General features: G+C 34.0%; 1 protein-coding gene across 15 annotated transcripts in view; it reads left to right on the plus strand.

The window, feature by feature from the left end:
* The window catches only part of PPIP5K2 (diphosphoinositol pentakisphosphate kinase 2), a 47427-nt gene that overhangs the window by 25669 nt on the left and 2116 nt on the right, over nt 1-19642 (plus strand). For 7 of the 15 annotated variants that reach the window (XM_077789984.1, XM_077789977.1, XM_077789980.1 and 4 more), the window contains 13 exons: nt 1749-1890; nt 2455-2678; nt 4241-4368; nt 4560-4674; nt 5914-6021; nt 6105-6221; nt 6856-7029; nt 9367-9540; nt 10754-10823; nt 12851-12970; nt 13841-13903; nt 17721-17852; nt 19376-19504. In XM_077789984.1, coding sequence (XP_077646110.1) covers nt 1749-1890; nt 2455-2678; nt 4241-4368; nt 4560-4674; nt 5914-6021; nt 6105-6221; nt 6856-7029; nt 9367-9540; nt 10754-10823; nt 12851-12970; nt 13841-13903; nt 17721-17852; nt 19376-19504 — 1696 coding nt within the window. The other 8 variants (XM_077789986.1, XM_077789985.1, XM_077789987.1 and 5 more) reach the window with 8 other exon arrangements.

The raw sequence follows: 19642 nt of genomic DNA on the forward strand, positions 1-19642 counted from the left end.
AAAAGGTGGTTGTACCAATTGTGGCTGTAGATATTTCATCCTGCAATTTTGGTAATCAGAATAGCTACAAACTTTGAAGTAGGAGTGGACAGGGATCTCATTTGTAAATCTTTTAAACTGTTCATTAAAATATTTTAATTATTCAAGAAATGACATTATATTGTTTGCATTTTTTCTAGTCTTTACTTTGACAGTGTGTAGCAAACAAAATGCTTTCCTACCTACTGCTGCTGTTTCAGTTTTTAATCTGATCAAAGGTCTTGTTTTTGACTTAAAATACTAAGTTACTGAAAACCAGTAGAATATTTTCAGTGAAATGAAATACCTCATTAACATTCTAAACTACCACATAGTAATATAGTTTATGTTGACTTAGTACAGACGATGTCATTGTTCCTGGTTTTAAATGTGTTGTTTCTTGTAGTTAAAAAATTTCTTTCTCTTTCAATTGCTGATACCCTGTCTCGTATAACACCTAAATGCAAGTCCTCAAATGAGGTTTAAGCTTAATCTGCTATTTTTAAAACTTATTGAGAGCAAATTAATTAGGAGTAATATACTGTGTGTAGATTCATTTAAATATATAAGGTATCATGCAAAGAACTCCTAGCAGGGGATTCAACACTAATTGGAAAATGTAAGGATTTATTGGTGTCAGTAATAAAGATACAATAAGGTTTGAAATTGGCTAAAACTAATAGAGTGCTCTTCAGTCATTGAAAGTTACTAACCTTTGGGATCAAAAAGCAATAACAACTTGGAGGGGGGTCCATTTATTTGCGTAGTTTTTTCAATTTACTTGTGATTTAGGAAAATTGTGTGGGGTTTATTCCCGTGCCTCCCTCCCTATTATGTATAAATAATCAATTTATTGATTTAAATCATAATAGGAAGATAGGAAATGCTTAGTGTTAGGTAGAGAGCAGAAGTTTTCCACATCCAAATTACTCTGTCCATTTCAGGAGACTGAGGAGAGTGCAAATAAGTGTGTATTTTGTGTATAAATTACTGTTTCATATCATAGGTCAGTTTGAATTCTGCAGACTTTTCTGAAAAAAATGAGACAAAGCCTCATGTATTGTTTTAATGACACACACCTTGATGGTGATAGTTTGTAGCTTTTACCATTTCTATAACTGATTCAGTTCTGAAGAAATCTCATATGTTGTTGCTATATGGGCATGTAAAGGCTTTCTTTTTGTTTTTGTGTCCTGCAGTCCTGTAGAAACAAAAACCTATAACAGGAACGGGCAAATTTTTTTAAGGTACCAGTTATTATTGCAAATCTGGTGCCTATAGTGCAAATAATATTTTGTGAGGTGTGTAGCTTAATGACAACATTTCTAACAGAATTTATTTTTGTGAGCTTTTAAATACAGAAGTTATTTGAAAGGAAAATATGGAAGCTTGCTAAGTATATACAAAGTTCTAAACATCTTCCCAATTTTCCTTTCTTGGAATAAAAGAAATGGTTTTATGAATTCTTGTAGTTATTCACATTTACTGTATGGAATTAGCTGCTCTATGAATTCTGATTGCCTTTGAATCTCTAGTAAATAGTACTGCGTTTTGATGTATTTTCTTAATGCCTCAAAGGTAGTAGTTGATAAATTATGAAAAATATTCTTAGCAACCTGCTTGAGTTCTTTTTCTCCTGTATTTTGTATCTTTGACATGTTCCATCTTATCTCACCAGGTCTTTCAAATCTAGTCTGTTCAGTTAATTTTGTGTTTATCTCAAATTGCAGCTCACTCCATCTGGAAGCATCTCACTGATAAAATCAATGCAGGTTATTAAAAATCCTGTAAAGACATGTGACAAGGTCTATTACTTGATACAGAGTTTGACTTCTCAGATCAGGCAGAGAATGGAAGACCCAAAGTCCGCAGGTACTGAAATGTTTTTGTACTTGTATGTAGTTTCTCTCGTTAACATACATGAAAGAGAAATATAGCATAACTATTCTTCACTAAACTCACTTTTAGCAGAACATTTGGCAACCAATAATGGATTAAGTATTTTCACAGTCTGATTTCATATGCATAGCTTTTAAGCAAAAGGCATGAGGAAAATGTGGTTGTATTGCAGGTGAGGTCTCTTTGGTCTTCAGAAATGCCAATGTTTGCAGAAATTCTAGTCATAGTTATTTGAAAATCAACATTCCACAAAAGTAATAGGAAAAATTGATGGTACTAACACTAATTTATATAGGTACATCTTACATTTTAGGGCCAGTAGTGCATTTCTGCAGCAATGTGTTTTACTATCATAGTGGAGCTTTGTAATAGTGATGCTTTCAGCATTAAAATTAATTTTATGCTCTGCTATCCCTTTTTCTGAATAGCAACTTATTTTGGTCCCTCTATAATTCAGTTGTTACTACCATGTAATTAAAATGTCCTTTTGTTACTTGAATTGCCTTAATTATTTACAAGAGATACATGTCTATGCAGATATTCAGCTGTACCACAGTGAAACTCTAGAACTGATGTTGCGCAGGTGGGCCAAGTTGGAAAAAGACTTCAAAACAAAAAATGGAAGATATGATATTAGCAAAATTCCTGATATTTATGACTGTATAAAATATGATGTACAACACAATGGATCGTTAAAATTAGAAAACACAATGGAATTATATAGGCTTTCAAAGGCTTTAGCTGACATTGTGATTCCTCAGGTAAGCATTTTCAGTTGTTAAATAGAAGAAAGTTGAGAATAAATGTTTTTTTTTAAATTTTTGTGAAAATGTCTGTTTTGTATTTTCTTTTGAAGTTCTCACATTTTTGCAATAATAGAAGGTTTTAACATTATATTTTATCTTTCAGTAGCAAGCTGACTGGGATTTTTTCAGAAAAATTTGATTCATAATTAATTAAGCTGTGTTTAGGGTAATTTTTTTTTTTCTAATTTACAGCATGAACATGTCTTCTTCCTTTACAGCAGTGTATTAAAATAAAATGGTTCATCTTCACCATTCATTGTAGATTTAGCAGTTGCCTTTGTGAATAACTCTGTTTTCTGAAATTGCTTTTAATTTCATTTCTCTGGCTTATAGAAGTTTCATTTCTGGTCTCTGTCCAAATGACAATGTTAATCCTAATCTATGCAATTTAACTAATTTTAAAAATTTTTAATTTAAAAAGATCTTTCTGCGTCTTCAAAATGGTAAGACTTCATTATGTGAATGTAGACATTATATTTCATAGAATTTAAGGCCAGAAGTAGACAAGTTAAACTTACCTGCTCTGTAGGCTGTTAAACTAAATTTAGCTCTAAAATCTTGGAAATGGCAGGTCATGAAATTGATTTGTGGTTACAGGACAGAACAGACTAAAGCTTTCCCCAAGCATCCCTGCAATGACAGAGCAGTGTTGTAACAGAGGTGTTTATCCATATTGTATGCAGTATGTGAAGGAAATTCTTCCTCTCCCCATCTCTCAAACTCCTTGACATAGAAGACAAAAATAGTAGTGATGCTTAGAATGCATTGTCATGTGTGGGTCTGTTAAGCTGAAATTTTGAACAGAAAGTTAGAGAAGCGGTGAAAATGATGACACATACTGAAGGAAGAAGAGCAAAGAAAACTTGATAGCCTACATAATGCAAAGGAAGAGTGCTTGTGTTGCTCTCTTGGGTAACAAGAAGATTCATTCTAACTTTCATACCATGTGCACCACAGAGTATGAAGCTCCTGGAAGAACATAATCTTAAATATTGATGATACTACAACACTTAATATCACCAGTAATTTCCCAGTTGTACATAAATACCGTGTGTGTTATTATTTGGCATAAATGGAAGCTCTTCTCTGGGGGAGCTTACTCCAGACTAAGACAGACTTACCAAATAATAGTGACTGTTAAAATAAAGGAAAAGAAACAAAAAACCCTCAATGTTTTGGGGGCAGGATAGGAGATGGAGATGGTAACAAGAAGGTAGAATGACTCCATAGATATTATGGTTAAGAAAACGAGCTTTATCATACCAGAAGGTAAATCCACTTCTTTGGTTTAACTAGTGAAGGAAAAACTTTTTGTCTGTATCAAGTCAAACAGCAAAAGGCAAAACTTGTAAGTTGAACCTACATGATTAATCATATGTGTAGTAAAAATGTTTTAAAAAATTGTTTGTAGCCAGAACAAACTAATAGATTACTAATTTGCTTTAATATAGAAACTTTGAGTTAGACGGCATATTAAACTTTAACTGAATTTTAAAAGTCAATTTGTTTTTACACAGGAATATGGTATTTCTAAAGCTGAGAAATTGGAGATTGCCAAAGGTTACTGCACTCCCCTAGTCAGAAAAATTCGTTCTGATCTTCAGAGAACTCAAGATGATGACACTGTAAATAAGCTTCACCCTCTGTAAGCCAGTTACTTTTTTACATGGTCACATTAATTACCATAATAATTACAACTATTCTGTAGGTTTCAAATTTGAGATATCTTTTTAGCTCACAGATATTAGAAAGTATAACTTATTTATTTATTAACAGTATTTTAAAAATAAGGGCACATCTTATCATGGTCTAATAACATTTTTCTTTTTTTTTTAGCTATTCCAGAGGTGTTATGTCCCCAGAACGCCATGTTCGTACCCGTCTGTATTTCACCAGTGAGAGTCATGTCCACTCTCTGTTATCCACCCTTCGTTATGGTGCCTTATGTGACGTAAGTTTCTCTGTTGAAACCCTGATATTTTGAGAGGAACCTGAATCTTCCTCTGACTGTATCCATTGAAATGTTAAACATCTTTGAAATTTATCACATTTTTTTCAAACACTTTATTTTCTATTACTTATGCAGAAACATATTGCAAATTGCATATTAATTAGCATGCTAATGACCAACAAAGTAATGCTGTGTTCCATTGGCAGTATGTATTAGAATCAAAATAGATGTGGAAAGGCTAGATATTTTTTTTTCGTCTTCTGTTGTCACCAATAATTCTTCCAACTTTTATTTTCAAGTTACGATTCAGGGTTCTCTTGAATTTACTTTTGCACCGGCATACTATTTTTGGCCATTGATATATTGTCAAGATGTCCATACCTAATTTCAAGACTGCTCATAGAATACAAATTTCCTCCTATCCAGTGAATTTTCTTACTTTCCTATACTGTTAGAGAATACTACAGAGGTGCATTGTTTTCCATCTGATAGTCTTTGACACTGAAAAAGACAAGGTCTCCAGATTCAGAAATTACTTAAACTGAGCTCTTGGAGCATGCAGCATGCTTGCATACATGCAGCACCACAAACCTATCAGCTTGTAAGATACCATTTGACTTATACACTACTTTTCAAATTGTCATATTGACATACTTGCTTCTGGTAATGGATGACTAAACTCAGTGATGGCAAAAGCATTTATACACCTCTGTGAAATGCTACAACAGGTACACTCTAAGTTTTAGTCTGATAAACTTTTAATTTTTCTTTAAGGTAGATTACTAAATGGTTTCTTTCCTACAGCATGAAAAAGGTGACTTCATTTAAGTAGTTTGGGATGTGATGGTTGTACCTCCTCCATCTACTAGAAAGCTTCATTTACTCTGTTTGGCTGATATCTTTGTTAGTGTGATATCTAAAACCATTTTTCACAATATACTAGCTGACATGAATTTATTGCAATATTAGCAGTTCGCATCAGGAGAATTGAAAACAGTGCCTGTCTCTACATATGATCATTGGTAAAATATCATGAAAGACACACTGAAATAACACATGAAAAGTTTGCTCTTCACTTTTCAGTCATTTGATAAGCAATTTTAAGTCACTCATGGACGTTCATAATCTTTTTGTACCTCTGCATTTTCTTTCATTATGATTAGATTTGGGGGAAAAGTGAAATCATCAGTCTTTTTAAAGAAAATAGCTGAGTTTTACGTGTTTTTTTTCCTCCATAAGGAATCAAAAGATGAACAATGGAAACGAGCTATGGATTACTTAAATGTGGTCAATGAACTAAATTACATGACACAGATTGTAATCATGCTCTATGAGGATCCAAACAAGGTATTTAAAAATGGATAACTATCTTCAGGAAATTAGTAGTGCTGAGCTATGTATTAAAGTATAAATCTATTATTTTACTTCAGGAACTTTCTTCGGAAGAACGTTTTCATGTAGAGCTGCATTTCAGTCCAGGAGCTAAAGGCTGTGAGGAAGATAAAAATCTACCATCTGGATATGGATACAGACCTGCCTCCAGAGAGGTAATAATTATGCCTTTCTATAAAGCAAAACTTAGGTTTATTGGATATGGACATACCTAAAATAAACACTTTAAAATTGTTATGTAAAAAAATTCAAGTGTGGGTTTTTTGCGGTAGAAGAACATGCAGTAAAAGATAAGTAGTCCCAATATTTTCCATTTTGAATGGGCAGTGAGGTGAAGTACACAGATAATTTGGATGTTCTAAAGCTTTGCTATAACTTTTACTAGAAATACAAAATACTCTAAGTGATATCAACATCAGAGTGTCACATTAATACTATTCTGGGAACTGGAAGACTTATTTAAGAAAGTAGTTTGGCATGTTTATGGATACATATTGTTGAGGAAGGATTGATATTTTCCAAGGTATTTGGTCAGGTAAGTGGAGTTACGATTACTTTTTGAGAAAGGAATAAGAGCAAAGCTTGGCTGGAGTTCTTCTAAATAGAAGAAGACAAAACAGATTATTATGTGGATTATTAAAAAGTTTTTCAGTAAAATGTGATTTACTTCTTGTATTTTTAAAATCAGCATGTTTTCTGTTTATGCAGAATATTTATTTAAGAGCCACTTCTGTCTACTTGTTTGAAGGTGTGTAGACAAATTGAGAATTAATTATGTATTTTCTGTAGAATGAAGGCTCAAAGAAAACCTCTCATAGAAATGACAGCGATGAGGAGGTTCACGCTTCGAAACGAGATGAAACAGATCGCTCAGTAGTGATGTTCAAGCCTATGGTATCAGACCCAATTCACATACACAGAAAGTCACCCCTTCCGAGATCCAGGAAGATTGGTTCTGTTGAAGTAAGTGTTTGTGTTCCAGATAATTTCTGTCAGAGACATTAACTTTTGCTTGCTTTTAGGAAAACAAAACCAAATGTAATTCTGCTTTTGATTATACAGAACCAGCATGATACATCTCACAGAAGGTTTGCCCTTACTCAGTGGGAAATCCTCCCTGGCAGTAATTTCTCTGAAGGGATTTTTTTTTAAATTATTACTATTCTGTGATAAGACTTACTTCCTTTTTTTAAGCCATTTAAGAAAAGTTGATATTTGAAAATGAAGACTCTTTCAGTCTAAACCTACATATACAAACTAACATACATTGCTTTTCTATTCATCCTTACAAGACAGCTACTACTGGGAACTGAGCAAACTTTCAGGGTGATTATGCTGAAAGGGAACAGAGGGATTAGGGTGGATGGGGAGGTGCAGGATGTGAGACATCGTCTGCTGTATTTGCTTTCACGCGGAGTGAAAGTGACTCCACTTATCAAGCTTTTGAAGGTAAGAAAGATAAAGTGAAAGCTTTTTTTTTTTTTTTTAAGTGGCTAGTGTGTGTTTCATGAATTCTGTAGGTAACATCTTGAACAATCTAATTTGCTGTCTTGAAAGCCATGACATCTAGGTGTGCTTCACAAATATGGCTTAATGTCACAGAGGTGGGGGGATGCACAGCTGTATCACAGCATTGGGATGGTGGAAATTCAGATGGTGCATAGAAACACTTCTGTGATATTAATGCTAGAAGCAGACTAACAGCTTCTTATTGCCTCATTTTCAGTTGCTTAAAACCATCAGAAATGAAGATTCACGCCAAAAGCTTTTTCCTTCATGTTTGTGTTGGGGATGAGTTGTCTGTATGCAGTAAAATGATTACAGATTGGAAATCACTTGGTTATTGGCAATATGGAGAGAAAAAGATGCATGATTCCCTTTTGTAAGGATATCTGTGTAACTTCATATGACTTCCATAAATTAACAGACATGATAAATGTTAATGTCTTACATTTTCTATTTCCAAGTTTTTTCATAAACAAATGTTCACAACATCAGTATTTTTGATTTTTAAAAGTTGTTTTTGCAATGATCATGCAAACTCCCCTCCTAGCTATGAGTTCACTTATGCACAGCTTAATAGTCTATTACTTCAGACTTTCAACCACTTTCATAAATTATATCAAAGTTAACTTTCACAAGATATCGGAAGCACAAATTGCCAAATTTTGACTGTGCAGATAATATATGTTAAAATGGGATGTGTTTCAGCATTCAGAGCTTGCTTTTTTGCTGGAAGGAAATAGACAATTTAGAGAAAACTTACACTGTAAAACATACTTTTCTTATAAGTAAAATAGAAAGTTTCATCTGGTCTACTGAAATCTGCGAAACTAGTATTTGGATTATATAAACTAAACGGTATTTTGGAGCAATTTTTAAAAGTCACTGCAACTTAAACTGCAACTGCCTTGAACTTTTTTTTTCCCCCTGCTCCCTCCCCCCCACTTTTTTTTCTTTCTGTAAGGTAATTCTGTTTTCACCTATGTCCGTTTATTTGAAAGGACGCTGTCAGGTGTGAGATTATATGTAAATTTTAATATGGGTTATAGTCAGCAATATTTACAGAAAGAATGCAACTGTGACTGAGTCATGAAAAGAAAAAAAGCTGAGTTATAGTGATAAAACAAGAATGTAAAGCTCATTGACATTGGGAAGCAAACTCTGTATTACAAAGAATGTTACTGCTAGTCATATGTAATGATGTAGATATTGTGGGGTGCTTAGTCTGACACTCCCTTGAAGTCCTGATAAGGTGTCTAGCATCAGATATCTTTTAAGACATTTTTAAGTTTGGAAAACTACTACCAGTCGAGTTGGTGCTACTATCAGTGAGTCAGTTGTAAAGTCTCAAAGGATATTTTAAAATTTAAAAATAAGCATTCAGATAAGCTTATAGACTAGAAATGGAATCTGTTAAGTAATAAATAGGAAAGTTTAATGTACTTAGGGGAAAAACTATTAAACAGTCTGTCAAGGGTAACAGAAGTTCGTTTTCCAGCATGTGAAAAATTCTTAAAATGATGCAACAATTATTGATAACAAATGTTTTCTCTCATATCTAATATAATATTAGTCTATTAGAAATTTAATTGAAGTGTTGTTTATGAAGAGATAGAAGTGAAACTGATAACTTTCTAATATTGTATTATTACTTTTCTCTCTTTGCTGTTTAATAGTTTTAAAGGTAGTATGTATAAGGTTGCAAGCAGACTGGGTTTTTTTCTTTTCTGTTCATTTGGCTCTGTTGAATCTAACTTTGCATGCTTTGCTGTTTTTTGCCCCCTTTCTCACTTCCAGGAAGAGAGCCCCCTGAGTGTGTCTAGCCCAGAGTGTATTGGTACCTGGCTGCATTACACCAGTGGTGTGGGTACTGGGCGTCGAAGACGCAGATCAGGGGAACAAATCACTTCTTCCCCTGTCTCCCCTAAATCACTGGCTTTCACATCCAGTATTTTTGGCTCATGGCAACAGGTTTTTAAACTTTACTTCATTAAACATTTTATGCATTCCAAGCAACAACTGTCTTTAAGGACATCTAATCCCTTGTTACGGATTATGTTTCAAGCAATACCTTCCACTTTTTAAAATTACATGCCAAGAATGCTTGGGGGAAAAAGACCAAGTGCATACTTTTCCACTGAATGTGTTACACGCTTTCATAAACATTTGATTTCTTTATAGGATTTGCAAATGTTACCACAGTAAAAAAGACTTAGTATACTGCCTAATGAAAGAGAATTATGCTTTGGTTTAGTTGTCCTTTAAGACTTTAAAACCAGCATTGCTTAATTTGGTGGTAGGTAAATTTTTAAAAAAATAATAATTGCAACCAATAATATTTAAAATAATTTATTTGGTATTTCATGTTGCTATTCAAAACTTGTTTTGCATATATAATATTTTCAGTGGCCTGGTATTAACTATTGCAGGGAAAAAACTCTAGCACTAATAATTCTTGCCATCTATATCTGGAGGTATCTGAAACTCCCAACACAGTACATCATCCATTGACTCGTACAATATTTTGAAGACTGCTCCTTGTAATGGGGGGGTGAGGGAAAAGCAGGGGAAAAAAGAAACAGTAAATGTTTTGGAATTACCAGTGAAGATCTAAAGCTATTCAGAATGTCAAGATATTGTTAACATGTAGGACAATGGATGGTGTTCTGTAACCATATCCTTTTACTTTGAAAATTGTCATAATTTATTGTAGAAAATTCTAAAATACATTGGAAAAGTTTATATCAGCAAAGGCTGTGAGCATCTGAAGATTATACTGATTGAGCCTGTGCATGGTCAGTGATCATATGGTGTCCTCAATAGCTTGTCTGTCTTTCCTTCCCTCCCCTCCTTTTTTCAATACAGGCGCAGTTTAGGAAAGTGCATTTGGTAAAATGAAATAAAATGTCTCAAATGTTTGTTCTCATATCAGTCTTGGTCTGTGTCCTTTCTCATTCTGAATGCTTGCTTTGCACCACTTCATTGCAAGGAACTCATGTGAAATGGACTCCCTTCAGAAGGGGATATTGCATGATCTCTCATGTTTCCTTTACATATTTTTACTAACACTTATCATACAGCTTATTAACACCTGTCTGTCTGAAACAGGCTGCTGTATCAAAGTAAAATGGATGTTTCATGCTGCTGTTCTACTTTCCCTTATTTTTCTGTTTCTTATATCCAGGTCCTATCAGAATGCAATAGTAACTTACGAACACCAAGAACTATTCTGGAACAAAAGCAGAGTGGTCTAGGTATGTGCCTATAGTTGAAATTTTGTTTGATGTTATCCACTTTTCATTTGCCTGCTGTTCTCTATAGTTGTATATTCTTTGAATAGCTTTTTTGTTAACAGGACCCAATAGTACTTGTTATCAGTAACATATGCTGAGTGTCTGCCTATGGACTGGACAATTTTTTTAGCAACAATAACTGAAAAGAGCAAATTGTTTGAGACCCTTCATACTACTGATTTTGTCCTGCTCACAACAGGTATACAGGATTGTTTTTAACATAAAGCAGGTTTTTAAGATAATGCCATTTCTGATTGAGCTTTTGGATTTTGCAAGAATATTTTGGATTAAAATGGCCTGCTCTGGAAACAGTTAAAACACTTTACTTTAAAATTTCTGTTTCCTATTGTTGGTAATTGATGAAAGTGAAGATGTTTTTCTGAGGGGAGGGGCATGGAGAACAAACATTCTTGATAGCATCAGGGGTTTTGCACATATTCCTCTTCTAAAATTAATTTCTTCTTTTCAGCATTAGTACAAATCATGCTATAATTCAAAGGCTTCTTTAAAATTATCTTAATTCAAGTGGTGCTTTTCTATTTCTTTATTAAAACAGGCATACATACGACTCACATGCAAAAAAATGAAATCATGCACTGCTGTAAATCAATATTGCTTTTTTTTCCTGTGTGTCTTTTCAAGGGGAATAATAAGTATAAATAACTGCATCACCTAGATGCATAAATTTAGAAGTAGCTTTTCCTTTATTTGCACAGATATGTGTTTTTGTATGTCTAATCTTTCTGTGATACTTTTCTTCCTGTTATATTTTTCCCATAGCAAAGTGCATACAATCAGGTGCTCTTGTTTACTGAAGTCCTGGTTTTTATTATGTGCTTGCTAAAGTTAAATGAATATTCTTTCATGTGACACAATATGGCTTGTGGAAGTTGATGTATTTCTGTGTAGATTAAGGTATTATATTTGGTGTGAAAGGCTTTTGCCACAGAGCAGGCACCAATTTATTTTGGCTCACTGGTCACATGTGCTAGTAATGTTTCCCCTCTTTGGACTGCTATAATTAATGAAAGGAAGTATTGCTGGTTTTCAAAAGAAAATCTGCTGTTACTTATCTAAACTGTAAAAGATAATTTCTGAGTGAAAAATTACTTCTCCTTTCAACTAGTAGCAAAATGTAAAGGAAGAAACTTGCAACTTTTTTCCCATTTTGTTCATTGTTGTATGTAAGTTTCATTAATGGTTGATGATTACGAAAGTTATTTTTATATTTTTATCTGTGGCTGTCTGATTTGTTTAAATTCCCATTCTAGTGACAGGAATGCATGAGTTGTAACAAAGTACTGTCACTTGCATGGAGCTGTGCAAAAGTCTTCTCAGGAAAGAAAGTCAAGTTAAACTTGATGAAACTTTCAGGTTTTTTCAGTTTGTAGCATTTTTAGTAATGGTAGCTGAAATCTGAATAGAATATTTCCAATTTGGTTAAGATTTTGTTTGGGTTAGAATTATTTCCACATGCTAGGACTGTGGAACTGTGTGAGTACTTCATAGCAGCCTGTTATCTCAAAGGTTGATTTGGATGAAAGCAATGAGTAGTATTTTTCCAGTTTATATTTGTTTCAGGAATACAGATATTCAAAGACACAACTTTCACATCATCATCATCATCAATCATTATCATCATCATTTTCATTTTGTTTTGTTGTTTTGTTTATGTTTACATTGATGCTAACTGGTAACTTTTTTTTACCAAAAGTGAAAACAGGACAAGAACTCACTTTGTTAAAGCCAGTCCTCTCTTTGCACATATAGCAGAGTGTGCTGTTTCATGAGTAGAAGCACAATAAATTATGATAGTTTCAGCCTACAAGTCCCACTCTGACATTACAAGCATATTGTGAACCTGTCCAAGGCACTGCCAAAAGCTGCCTTTTGTGTGGTAAGAGCCATGTGCTTGCATGCTGCATGCATCCCCAATGTGAATGGACGAACACCTGGTTGTTGTATGTATTTTCTCTAACTCCCATCAGGGTCTCACTGTGCGGGCCTGTTTAGCACCTCAGTGCTCGGGGGTTCTTCAAGTGCACCTAACCTACAGGATTATGCTCGTACGCATCGTAAAAAGCTGACTTCTTCTGGCTTCATAGATGGTATGTGCACACTCTCGCACATGCACGCACGACCCATGTGCCACATTGAACTTCTAAAGATTTTAATGGAATCCTAGAATCTTTGGCCTTAGTATTAATTTTATGAGTTTCTATTGCTTCTTTATTGCCCATAGTTTGGTTATGTTTGACTTAATAGCATAGTTAATTCTTGTTTGCCTTGAATTGAACGTCAGATCACAGACTTGTAATGTGCGCCAGGAGATGCCAGCAAGTGCATATTTTAAGTAAACGGAAAGCTTTGGTTTTAAATTCTTTAATAATTTTAAACTCTGTTTTTTATCACTGCTAATTGATCTTTAAATTAAATAAATTATTTGGAGCATATACAAGGAGTGAAATTATAAAGTAGAAAGTTAAATACTGATGGTGAAAATTTTAGGATTCCTGACTTTATATTTTCATGGGGTTTGGATTACAAAGGAGCAGGAGATTCTCAGTTTTGGATAATCTGGCATAGAGAAGAAACTCACTCACTAGATTTCAGAATGTAAAGATACCAAAGCACACCTTCGTAACTCTGAGGTGAAACAGTATTCATCCTGTTTTCCCCCCCACTTCACTTCTCAGTATTCGACTCTAACCTGAATAACCTTGTATGCCAGAATCACCAGTTCATTCTGCTTGTTTTCATACACGTCATTACACATCTTGTAGTTACCAACAATCCAAATTTTCTTCTTTTTAACATCTACTTAGATTTTAGCCCTTGTCCTTGGTCCTTCTGCATGCCACTCACTTCTAATACCTTCTCATCTTTTCTTTTTTCCTTTCTTCTTCCTTTTCTATTTTAAAATCTCCCACTTTTGGTAGCTGTTACAAATTTCAGGTACCTGTTTTTCTCTTTCTCAGACACCACACGCGGTTCTGCTGTTAAAAGGTTTTCTATCTCATTTGCTCGACACCCAACCAATGGTACGTTTTGCTTTTATTTTAAAAACAAAATCAAAAACAAAAGGTTTCTTGCTTCATCCCTTTTATTTTTATTTCAAATACGGGGTGTACAGTATCATCCAGCCGTCTGTCGTTCCTAACTTCAAGCACAATTCCAAATATATTTGTAATCATTAGATAGCCTAAATCCTTTCTTTACCATTCATTAGTATAAATACAACATCAAAAATCATTACTTACAAAAATCTGCGAAAAAAAAAAAATTAAGTTCTACTGTTAATCGTGATCTCTCTAATAAATTATTCTCCAGAAGTTCTTGTGTGATCAGACTTTATGGTATAAGATACAGACAATGAAATCTTATTAGACATACACTTCTTGATAGTAGCTGTTTCTTCTTCATCTTTCTCCTGCTGAGCTGATTCTCTGAGCCTGCCCATTCTAAAATAAATTGCTGAATTGACAGCTGGAGTTTATGACTATCTTCTTGAAGTGATGCTAAATTACAAAAACTAAAGCAGAAGCTTTGGTTCTATTCCTGCTAAATTGCTATATTATTTATGGGACAAAAATTTATTTTAACTTCTCATACTTCTCTGTTCATCAGATGTGCAAATTACTTAAATATTGCACTAAAAATCACAGCAAGAGAGCTGTGACTTCTTGAGCAGCATTGACCTCTTGAGCTTCAAGAGTGAGCGTTAACTATCTTCAGTTTGCAAAATTTCTCTTTTAACACACAGGACAGAGGTATGTCTTTTTCTTCCTCAGCAAAATATTTTGTGCCTCCCTTTCTACATGATTGAATAGGCCCCAGATATATCCTGTTCATGAAAAGTTGACTCAGTCTTCAGGACCCAGTGGACCTGAATGTAGCTTTTCCAGATTTCTTAACTGCAGTTTTAAAATGTGCATGACTGCTGGCTGAGTTCAGAGATAATGATACTGAAATTGCAGTGGAAATCATCAGTATTTTCATGTTAGATTCAAAATATATTTGCTTAGAAAGAAAGTTTAAAAAAAGAAGACTTGAGTTTTTGTTAAGGCTTGCTTAGAAGCAGAGTAGTATTTTGTTACATTCATTTTAAATCCATAGTGGCTTCTATGCACTGCAGTGCTTTATGAAGGAAAACTGTAGTAAGGCTAAATTTATTTTTAAGATCTAAAATTCCAAATCTAATGTTTTATCTCAAATAGAAAAGTCAGGAGTCCATTTTTTATATTAAAACTCAAACCAATATTCCCAAAACATACAAGGTCAGAAAGTAAGAACTGCATTTGAGAATCTGAAGCTAATAATAGAATTACTTTCTGTTCCATTTAGTCACTTTCTGTGATTCCATTCTTTTAAAAAAAGGATCTAAACAGCTTTTATTGATCACACTGATTGTTTTGATTCATTTAATGCAGCAGTTTTCCACACATCTTTGACAAGACTAATGCATGCAGTATGTGCTCCTATGAACCCTAAGTTATTGCAGGTTTCCAGGGGTTCTCTACTAACATAACGCCATATTGATGTTGTTTTGTCTGTCCTCTGGACTATCATTTTAATTATCCTTGTCCCTTTCACTCTGTTTTTTTCTTACTTTTATGTTGTTGTCACACCCTCTTAACTCATTTCAGACTATATGCCCCCCTTCCCACCCCCCATCTTTAGTTCAAGGAACATGGTGAAACAAGTATCTTCTGAAAGTGCTATACCTTATTTTCTGGGCCTCTGCAGAACACCCACACCTCTTTAGGTGCTGGTCCATTTCCTCTGTGGAATTTCTAGGCTCCAGTGGTATGTCTCTACAGTTTTTGAATCTTAAGACAGCAGGGTGGCTTTTTAAGATGCTGCGTTAACCCTTTCATTGGCTTGCCTTTTATTGCTTTAAGAATAAACACAGGCAAAAATCAAAGGCTGTTAGTGTACAGGGAATTGCCTTCTTGAAGGGATACTGTCGGGCTTCTTCATCATAAAATTTATTTCTTATAACATCATAAAATATTTATCTGAGAACATTCAAATAAAACACTACACATAGATTTCCAGACTCTGTTTTAAGCCGTATCCCTTAGAAATAAAGATACTACAATGACATGCTGGGATATGACTAGCTGACAGCAGAATTTTCAAACCTCAACAAAAGAATTTGGAGGGGAAATTGCTAAAACAAGAAAATTTTATTTATTCTCTTACTTCTTTTAAAGGGCATGAGTGCATTTTGGAATTCCTTTCTGGTTCTCTGTAACATGCACTATAACAAGAACAGTTACTAGAAGGTTAACCTGACATTGTCCCACCTCATTAATTGCAAAATTAGAAAAAGTAATTCTCATTCAAGTGATAGTGAATTTTCTGTCAGGTTAAAGAGAAATCATACATTTTATTGTAAGGCAACGAAAGGGTTTGCGCTTTGCATGCATGCATATAGTTATTTAGGATATTAATATGTATGGTAAGCATCTTAGTGCTTACACTGAAGGCTAGCTACTGACTTCATAGGAGAATAGAAATTAGTAGTATGATGGTGTTTCTTTTGTACACAAAACCCAAGTTTTCATGAAATGCAACATTTTGTTTATAATTTAAGTGAAGTTTACATAAGTGTACCTCAGCTGGTTGAATATTGTAGCAATAATCCCCAAAATTTGAATATGGCCAAGGTGGATCTAAATATAAGTATAGATATTTGGGGGTTGATATCTTACTGAATTTCTTCATTATGCAAAGTACTGATGGTGAGTGAATGGGCAACATTGGATATCACAGGAATATTGTTGCTTATTTTATGGGAAAGAACAGTTCCCAGGCATAATGCTATCTCTAATAAATGTACCTTGAACTGAAATTCTAAACATTATTTCATTCACTACTGCTTCTTCATTTAATTGCCTTGGAAGAAATTTACAGTATTGAATTGCAAAGTTGTAATGTTACAACTGTATGTTGAAAACACTAATGGACATGTTTTCCTCTATGAAATGCAACTGGATGAAAAGCTGTTTATTGAGTTACCAAACTTGAATCACTTTAGAGGACTGCAAATTTTCTTTAGCCAACATGTTTAAATGCTTTTTAGTCTGTTAGTAATATGGATATGCATGGTTAGTGTATGATCATTACTAACATAGAAAAGCAAAGTTCAATAAATTTTTAGATTTTTGGGTTGCTTTACTTACCTGTTCCAATATATGAAACTTCTAGTCTTTCAATACTGTTTTTAAATGCATAAAGGTAGGTGTATATCTGTCTGTAAAACCATGTAACCTCAAGGTATAAAAATGCTAACAGTGGTTTTCCTTTGATATTAAAGGCAACAGTTTGTTTTCACAGAATACTGAAGATGATAGAACATGAATTCTTCAAATTTATTTCTTGGAAGATACAGCATTTTTAGCTCTTGTCTGCTTAACAAAATAGCTATCCTACTTTCTTGCATGAATGAGTTACCTATTTAATCTTGTGCCAGATATCAGAATGAGTAGGAGAAATACTACCTTTTTCTGACCTTTTTTTTTTTTAGTGGTCTGCTAAGTTTGTCTTAAAGGGAAATTATCTTTAATGAATTGATTTGGGAGTATGGTTTGGCACAGTTGTCATGTTGGAATAATTGATGTGTACACATGTACTTCATGTGTACACGGGACTTGTATCCCATATATTTTATCTTTAGCTGGAAACTGGTTCATCTTGTTCCAACTCCTGTAATATTTAATTTCCATGATTTCAAGAGAGACTTATGCCTGCACATGCTCATGTAACTAAGCATTTTTTATCGTGCATTAATGCAGTACCTTAAATCTTGTCTTATGTTTGGAAATCTCTTTTTTTATTATTTTTTTCTTTTAGGTTTTGAACTGTATTCGATGGTGCCTTCTATTTGCCCTTTGGAAACCCTACACAATTCCTTGTCTCTGAAGCAGGTGGATGAATTTCTGGCTTCTGTTGCTGCTCCATCAAGGGAAAATCTACAGGAGACATGTACTGGTTATAGTTTATAATTATGTTAATTTTTAATTCTTAACTGTTGTCTAGTTAATCTTTGCAGTGTTTGCAGCTAAAGTAAACTGCTTTTGAAGAAAATTAAAATGTACATAAACCATAATTTTACTTTTTGCACTATCCTTTTGTGGGTATGGACATTTATAAATAATTGAAGTAACATCTCTGTTGGCTGAGGTAGTAAATGAAGGATTTAATGAAATTATAGTTAGTTTATTTCCTTTATTATTACATTGACTTCTCTGTACTGTCCACACTCAGCTCAGTTACAGGTAATGCTTTCCAGTGAGCATGCAGTATTGCCAGCTTTATATTGCAATGTTCTACTGGCAGTAGCCTCAGCAGAATAGTGTTGCATTTACATTTAAAATGTCATTATTTCCTGTTTCTTTCAGTATTGCTTGGGGTTTCACGTGTAGAGTGCTTTGCATTTACTTAGTTTGTAGCAGTTTGTGCTGTGTGTTTAAAGTTTAGGTGATCTTGAAAGGAAATACAGCTGAATTCTATCCATGTGCATGTGTCTGGGGAAATGATTTCCCATTGTTTTTCTACTGTGAATTTGGAAATGGTTTCAGTTAGGTCAGATTTATCACATAATAGAATGTGTCAGGTGATTGAAAATCATTCTTCCTAAGGCAGTGTCTAAAGACTTACGCTTTGATCAGGAAACTTGTACTGTTTCCTGATCAAAGTACTGATACAACAGTAGTCTACCTGTTTGGACTTAATCCTTCTTTCTACTACAGGATTTTTCATTTTCCCCCATTATTTTGTACAGTTTAGATTTTAATCAGCAACTTATTTGATAGGGTAGGCCTCCTATATTTGAGAAGGAATATAAGCAATTTAAGAAAATTGATGTTACTGAAAAAGAGCTCTGAAAGGCTTGTAAGTATATGAAAATTCTCAGCTACTTAAAATGTCTTTTTATACTGGTTAGAAAGTTTGTGTGTCTCCAAAATCAGTTCAGAATTGAGAATATACAAGATGAAGAAATACTGAAAACCAGAATGTCCTAGCATACGGTTGTCACCTTTCTACCAAGGAGTGATTGGAAAATAGACCTAATACAATTAAAGTCATAGATGTTTAATTCTCCAGCTTTCCTGTACTATTTGGATGTTGCCTAGAGATTAATGCATTGTGTCGACTTTTTATAGACATATTGGATTTAAAGCCTATTCAGGTGCAATCTTCATAACCTATGAGAAATAGCACAAATGCTTTTGCAAGTCTTCAGGCAAGGCACCTGCTAATTCTGCCTTAACATCATAAACTTATGCTGTTACTTTCCGTGGTAAAAGAGAGATTTTAAGATTTGTCTTTCATACTGTAAAGTTTTGACACTAGAGTAAAAAATTGGTAGCTGAACAGGTGGTTCTATAAATGTGGTATCTATTTTGCTGGGTGGACACACAGTCCTGTGGCTACAGTTTTTGACATTTGGTTTAGGTCAGAATATTTTTATTATTAATGGTTCTTTTTTCCCCTCATCATTTCAGCTTCTCCAACTTACATGATGCCCCATTCAGGAAGAAAAATTTCTTTAAATACATTTACCCCTGCGAAAATTCAACCGACTCCACTTGAAACTTTGCCTGAAAGGCTAGTGATGGAGAAACTAACCTTATGTAAGTAAATTCTGTCAAAGGCAGAATGACTAACTTGATTCTTTCCAGCAGTATAATTCTTCCTTACATATTATGTGACTTCGTAAGGCAGCTTTTTCTTAAAATTCCCTACATAAGTAGAATCATTTTATGGGTCAG

This window comes from Lonchura striata, chromosome Z (assembly GCF_046129695.1).
Source record: "Lonchura striata isolate bLonStr1 chromosome Z, bLonStr1.mat, whole genome shotgun sequence".
NCBI lineage: Eukaryota > Metazoa > Chordata > Aves > Passeriformes > Estrildidae > Lonchura > Lonchura striata.